The sequence below is a fragment of the Octopus bimaculoides genome, chromosome 12, assembly GCF_001194135.2.
Source record: "Octopus bimaculoides isolate UCB-OBI-ISO-001 chromosome 12, ASM119413v2, whole genome shotgun sequence".
Lineage (NCBI taxonomy): Eukaryota > Metazoa > Mollusca > Cephalopoda > Octopoda > Octopodidae > Octopus > Octopus bimaculoides.
The window spans coordinates 64431931-64439516 of record NC_068992.1 but is presented as its reverse complement, the minus strand read 5'-3'; the positions used below and the strand labels follow the sequence as shown (position 1 = coordinate 64439516).

The window sequence follows — 7586 nt, the reverse complement described above, 5'->3', positions numbered from 1 at the left end:
ATATATATATATATATATATATATATATAAGAAATTCTGAATTTAGTTCACAGTCCCCCTAATACTACCTTTGTGGACCATCAGGAGTCCACAGACCCCAGGATGGGAACCACTGCACTAGATCATGTAGTCCTTGATATACAAAAAAGGACAGGATGGTCACAGCTGGAATGCTTTTGATCATAGGTTTACTCATTCAAAGCCAACTTATGGCCAAATAACAGCACACATCATGGATTTTCTTCCATTAGTTTCAATGAGGAACATTCAGTTATTCAACTAACTAACCAAGCTACTTATCAAATTGATTTATATGTATTAATACCAAAAGGCAATCTTTGTATTTTGCTCAATACGAATGTATTATTAGAATGCTAAACACTGCAGTATTCAGTATTCTGATAATACATCCACATTAAATTGGATATAAAAATCGCCATTCAGTACTAATACTACTTCTACCAGTAATATTTATTTTTTAGTAAGCCTGTTGGCTGCTTGCAACATCAGTGACTGAAAAGTCATTGTAATTCTATATATATATATATATATCATTTATAGTAAGATTTGGCAAGTGGGCAACTGTCACTGAGGAAGTGCAGTGCACTGAAATCATGTGATCTGACAGTTCCAATGCCCATGCCAGACGGTTCTCATCTGCTAACAATCTATGGCTATGACCTTAGCACAGAACATCTGCATGAGAGGGTCTTTCAAGGCAAATACCACAGTAGTTAACATTCTAACAAGACATTCACATTGAGTAGGACATAAAGATTGCCATTTGGTATTACTTCCATCACTAACATATATGTGGCTGAGTATTCCACAAATAAAATTTTCAGGCAGAGTATACATAACACAAGAGACAAGGCTGGAATTTTGAATTATATGTATACAACTGTACAACAGTCTTCTACACAATCTTTGTCAACCCGATTTCACACACAAGTGTTGAGTCAATCCAATGTTTGTAACAAAAGGAAAAAAAAAAGAAACACTTGCCCAAGACACCGACCATGCAGTAGGCTTGATCTCCAAACCTGATTCTGAAAAATGAGTCCCTTAATCACTCAACCATACCTGCATCCACAACACATACACACACATAATATGCACATAATACAGAAAAGATATTAAGAGCATCTCAAAAATTGCATCAAAATCTTCAAGAAACCACATTTTACCATCCATGAGGGAAGTGGGGAAGAGCGAGGGAGAGAGAGGGAAGTTGGATAACATAGTATAATGTACATTATTCCTGAAACAAAGAAAAGTAAAGATGGAGTTATCATGGTTGGATTGCCTTGTGATTATAGCTCAGCTCAGTCACAGCTGACAGGAGACTAAAACAACAACACAAACACACAATACACTGACCTAGAGCTACACAACAATAAAAACAATGACTTGTGTGTCGTAGGATTGCTGGATCAGGACAGACCTGGGTCTACACAAGAACTACCTGACATAGGATCATTGGATCAGGACTGACCTAGGGTTATACAACAACTACTACCTTGCTAGATCAGGAACTTACCTGGGGCTACACAACATCAACAAAACCTGTGTGCCACAGGAGAGGTGGATCAGGATTGACCTGGGGCTATACAACAACAACAACAACGATAATTATCTTGCTGGATCAGGACTGACCTAGGGCTACACAGCAACATCATCTACCTGTGTACTACAGTTCAAATTGATGAGGGCTCATCTTGAGTGGTTACACAATAATAACTCTCTGCTCTCTTAAATTCTCTAAAAGAAAATTATTCCGTCACCCTTTTACAGAATTTAAAATAAGGATTTCCACTATTGACATGTAAAGGGGACAGTGCTAATCAGTTGGTTGTAGAGCCCCCAAACCAAACAAACTTGTAATCAAAGACAGTCTATCCCTGAACACCACATCTGATATATGAAAGATTACACTGTCCAACAGTAAAGCATACAACTTGAGGGATATTTGACTGTTGTTTCAGTAAGTTGAGTATCTGCAAAGAGGTACCATTGTTTTGCTCATTAGCTATCCACTATCGTTAGAGAACTTACAATAAAAATTATTATTGTGTGAAAATTTTGGAAGGTGGTGTGGGGTCACTTGAATCAACCCCAGACTGCTACTTTATAGCATGGGCTCCTCTGAAAGGATGAAATGCTAAGTTGACCTTGGCAAGTTCTGAACACAGTGTAAAGAAGTATAACTAAGCACTACAAAATATTTCATTTGACATTAACAAACCTGTTAGCTCACTGCCATAATAATGGTAATCTTTTCTACTAGAGGCACAAGGCCTGAAATTTTGGGGGAGGGGACCAGTCAATTACATCAGCCTCATTTTGCAACTGGTACTTAATTTATCGACTCCAAAAGGTTGAAAGGCAAAGTCAACCCCAGCAGCATTTGAACTCAGAACATGAAGACAGACAAAATACTGCTAAGCATTTTGCCTAGCATGCTAACAATTCTGCCAACTTGCTGCCATAATAATAATAATAATAATAATAATAACCCTTTCTACTAAAGGCACAAAGTCTGAAATTTTAGGGGAGGGTACTAGTTGTTTTTGTCAACCCCAGTGTTTCACTGGTACTTAATTTATGAACCCCAAAAGGATAAATACAAAGTCAACCTCGGTGGAATTTGAACTCAGAACGTGAAAACAGACAACACTGAGATGACACACAGACACACAACGTGAAATTGAAGACCTACCAAAGCCAATGGAGGACAGAGATACACGACACGACGAGATGAGGCATATCTGGGTTGAAGCTGCCCGAAGAAGAAGAAGAAAATTTAATATAACTGACCAGTGGAGAAACTATGTTGGGGTGGTCACTGTGGTATTGGTGAATAATTTGTATAACTGGCCAAAGGTAAATTGTCGGGGTGTTGGTGGTGGTGGTCAGTCTAGATATCTAGTATAACTGACCAGAGGTAAACTATGTGGTGATGGTCACTATAGTATGGGTATATATTCAAATTATTGATTTCTTAACAACAATAAACCAAGTCCAAGGATCAACAACAAAACACAGAACATAACACATATGCTAAGAATACATTAGGGAAAGGTATGAATGTCACAACCTCTCATTTTCACTATATTACCAAAAAATCTGAGACATTATTCTTAAATCGAAAAACAGTAATTTAACGACCAACACAAATGATTAATTTAGACTGATGAGACTTTAACAATTTTAGTAATGCCATTCTTACAATTCACATTAAATCTTTAAGGATACAGATTTATTTCACTCTTTTAGTTTTCATAAGACATCCGGAGGATCGGGGCTTAAAAAGTGGCTAATATTCCCCTCTCCCATCCTCACATATACACACGTTCACACTAAAAAACACTATTGCTCTTAACACTGCCAAACCTTCAAACAACAAAGGAGCTGTGATTGGATGAAAATACATTTGCATCAGCAGAAGGCTATGGAAGTCAAACATTATGTTCTTGGCAAAGAAGTCATACCAGCTTTATAAGCATTTTGCTATATTTACCGTTGAATATGTATGGACTTTGAAATAGAATTGTTTTCGAAACTGTAAATACAAAGAATTAGGTGTTTACAGTGAAAATAGGTTTGGTGAGTAACAACATCATTGCCTTACATTAAACAGCATCATGTTAGCTTAAGAAGGATGTCAAAACTTGTGACATGGAAATGGAATCACATAACAGTGTGTTAATGATAAAACCTATTTAAGACCATCCCTGGTTCTATGATATAAACTTCCTGTTTTAATATGTTCTAAATTAAAACCTTCCATCAAAATTGTGTGTTAATTTATGTTCTAAACACCAGCTTAATAATGACAAAGTTATTTTACCAATTTTTATTCTTTTTTGTTATAATGAAAATTAATTGAAAGAAAGGCAGAGTATTTCAACAGAAAAATATCAACAAACGGGTTAAGTTAATGATATCAGAGACATCATATATGCCAATTTGAGACAGAAAAAGAACAACAGACCCACATTTTTTTTTAAATTAAAAAAAATCACATAAGAACAGATAATCTCTCACTCTTTGAATATGTAATGTAATAGCTGCACATGAACATAGAACTGTGTGTATTTCGAATACATTGAAATAGCAGAAAGTGTTAGAAATTTCCTGTAAAGAATATAGACAGTACAACATGAAGGATGAAAGATATTAACAGAGAAATCTGGAAAAGGTAAAAAAAATTGTATTTCATAATTATAGGAAGGTTTCCACAAAAAAAAAAAAGTTGGAGATTTATTTTTATTTGTGATCTAAAAATCAAAAATGATCATAAGGAAATAATCCTTTTTTGGAACAGTGAATCTTGAAGCAGTTAAAGAATAAATATTAGGTTAAAAACCTATTTGAATAGAAAAAGTCAAAAACTGATTTGTCTTTGTAAAAGAAAACGAATAAAATTATAAGAAAAATTGAAAATGCTTTACTAACCTTGAAAACAAACGGTACATCTTCAACAATACTTTCCTTTCTCTGTTTGGCAGCAAGATCTCGGTAAAAGAGATCACCATCCACTAAAAATACATAATAAAATGAAGAACGTTGGAAAAGAGATACAGAGAACAAAAAAAGAAATTTCTGAAGATTAAATACCCAAATGGGCACAAAGCTACCATTCCTAATTAAAATAACCCTTATTAGTCTCTGCACCATTCCTATTTATCTTCTCCAAGAGAATTGGTATCATTCATAGTGAACTATATTAGGGAAAGAGAGATAAAGTAGAAATTAACTACCAACCTGCCTAACACAGCCCCTAGTTCTTAGATAGAAATTCATTTTAAGACTATCTAAATTAAAACCTTCCACCAAAATTTCATGTTTGTTTATGTTCCAAACACTAGCTTTTAAATGACAAAGTTATTTTAATTAAATTCTTTATTATTTTCAAAATTAATTGAAACAAAGGCAGTGTGTCTTATTAGAAATATGATAATGAAATGGCTAAAAGCTATGGCAAGTGAGCTCATTCTAAGGCCCAATTTTGATTCCTGGATGTAACTATTTCACTTCACCTTGGAATGTTGAAGTTTCCCTCCTCCCCTTTCCCTCTCAAATCCTCCTCTCTGGAATGTTGAAGATTCCTTCCTCATGTTCATCTCTCAAATCCCCTCTCTTGAATGTTGAAGATATAAGTTCCTCTAATTTTTACAGCTTCACATCTAGCTTTCCATATTTACAATGGAGGGAATGGTCTATTTGTTGAATCATTTGTTTCTATAGGGAATAATTCTTCCAATTGTTAATTTCTTAACTAGAACGTGGGACTGGACCCACAACCATTTGGTTGGGAAGCCAACTTCTCACCACATAGCCACATACACATACAAAAAAACAAAAACAGTATGGTACAATTTGTGAGTACTTACTTCTAAGATCTCCTGTACTGGCTCTTCGACTGAGAAATGGTGATTCAGAATTGGTTTTCTTTAGAATTGACCTTAATGGCAACTGGAGCGTGTCATAATGGTAGTCTGTGTCCTCTTTCAGATTTAGCTAGAACCAAAAGTTTGATTTATTATAATATCACAACAAAACTGCTAATTTAGTGGAAATAATAGTAGTAGTAGTAGTAGTAGGAGGAGGAGTGATAATAATAATAATAATCCTTTCTATTATAGGCACAAGGCCTGAAATTTTGGAAGAGGGGACTAGTTGATTACATCGACCCTAGTGTGTAACTGATACTTATTCCAATGACCCCGAAAGGATGAAAAGCAAAGTCAACCTCAGCAGAATTTGAACTCAGAATGTAAAGACAGACAAAATGCCACTTAGCATTTTTCCAAGCATGCTAATGATTCTGCCAGATCACCGCCTTGAAGATGGTGATAATAATAATTATTTTTACTATAGAGAGAAGGCCTGAAATTTTGGGTCGGAAAGAGTAAGCCAATTACATCAACCCCAGCACTCAACTAGTACTTGTTTTATCAACCCCAAGAGGATGAAAGGTAAAATATCGACCTCAAGAGAATTTGAACTCAAAACATAACCAGTCAGAAAAATGTTAAGCATTTTGTCTGATACTCAGGTAATTCTACCAGCTTGCCACCTTAATAATAATAATAATAATAATAATAATAATAATAATAATTCTTTTCACTACAGCCACAAAACTTGAAATTTGGAGGGAGGGGGCTAAGATGATTACATTGGAAAAGTACTCAACTGGTACTTATTTTATCAAACCCTGAAATGACAAAAAGTAAAACTGACCATGGTGGAATTTGAACTCAGAACATAAAGATGTCACTAAGCATTTTGTTTGGCATGCAAGCAATTCTACCAACCTTCACCTTAACAACAATAATAATAATAATAATAACATTGATTTTCTTCTATTGCCATGTGGAGGAAAATGAATGTAATGACAATAAACTAATTGAAGAAGTCAAAGATTATAATCTTAGCAACAATCTAACTAAACAGTAAACTACCATTAAACTTGAGTGAATTACATAATTAATTAATACTAACACAGACTAACGATGGAGCTCTATGATCACTCAACATGCTAGACATTGTAGCTAAATTCTCTAAAATCGCATCCCTATTATCTAAAAAAAAAAAAAAGATGCATTGGGCAACGTAGTCCAAGGACCTTTCACCATGTCATCTACTCTTACTGCTACTGTTCGATTACGGAGAGGGAATGGTGCTGCTTTGGCACTTTTACCTGGATAAGTCATAGCATGCAAAACTTCATTTATAGCTGGTAAGAGAAGAGTTTCACCAATAGTCTGTGGTTTTCCAAATTTTGCAATTAATTTTGAAAGTTTATAAAACAATAACCAACCCCTCCTCTATTTGCCTAGTTTGTTTGGTAAACAACCCAGAAATCCTTTGAGAGTAAGATAGTTCTTAAAATCATTTTTCATTTGGCGAAAACAGTCCCCGTCTTTTCCACCTTTATCTGGATACTTTCTTTTGTAAATGTTCGACCATTCTCAAAGGTGTCATTGTTTCATTTGAGAACATTTTTTTTTCACATATCAAACATAGTAGCAATGGCTCGTTATTTAGAGATGGAATAAATCCATATTTCAAATATTCACTCAAATACTGACTGTACTTTCTTTTTCCACTCAGTCTAAATTTTTTGAAGAGTAAAGTACACAACAATTGTAAATAATATTACAAAACAAAATATAATGGAGGTCACAACATACGAAGAAACAAAGAAAACAAACAAGACTGCACACTTACAAAATACTATTCAAAACATAAATATCATCATTTGCCATCCGCTTTCCATGCTGGCATGGGTTGGACAGTTTGACAGGAGCTGGCTAGGCAGAAGACTGCACCAGGCAGGATTTTTACAACTGAATGCCCTTCCTAATGCCAAATATAACATTAGAAATTCTTCTTCTTCAAACATGTCTTTAGCCACAATATATTCTTATCTCGCATTTTATTTTAATAGCCATTACTAGTTTTATTATGTATAGTATAATTGCAGGAGTGGCTGTATGTTAAGTAGCTTGCTTACCAACCACATGGTTCCAGGTTCAGTCCCACTGTGTGGCACATTGGGCAAGTGTCTTCTACTATAG

The 7586-nt window shown here is 34.8% G+C and overlaps 1 protein-coding gene across 7 annotated transcripts in view; it reads right to left on the bottom strand.

The window, feature by feature from the left end:
• Positions 1-7586, bottom strand: part of LOC106884491 (chloride channel protein 2) — a 154668-nt gene that overhangs the window by 14453 nt on the left and 132629 nt on the right. For all 7 annotated transcript variants that reach the window (XM_052972228.1, XM_052972230.1, XM_014935906.2 and 4 more), the window contains 2 exons: positions 5397-5523; positions 4459-4541 (listed from right to left, as the gene is read on the bottom strand). In XM_052972228.1, coding sequence (XP_052828188.1) covers positions 4459-4541; positions 5397-5523 — 210 coding nt within the window. The remainder of the gene's footprint in view (positions 1-4458; positions 4542-5396; positions 5524-7586) is intronic.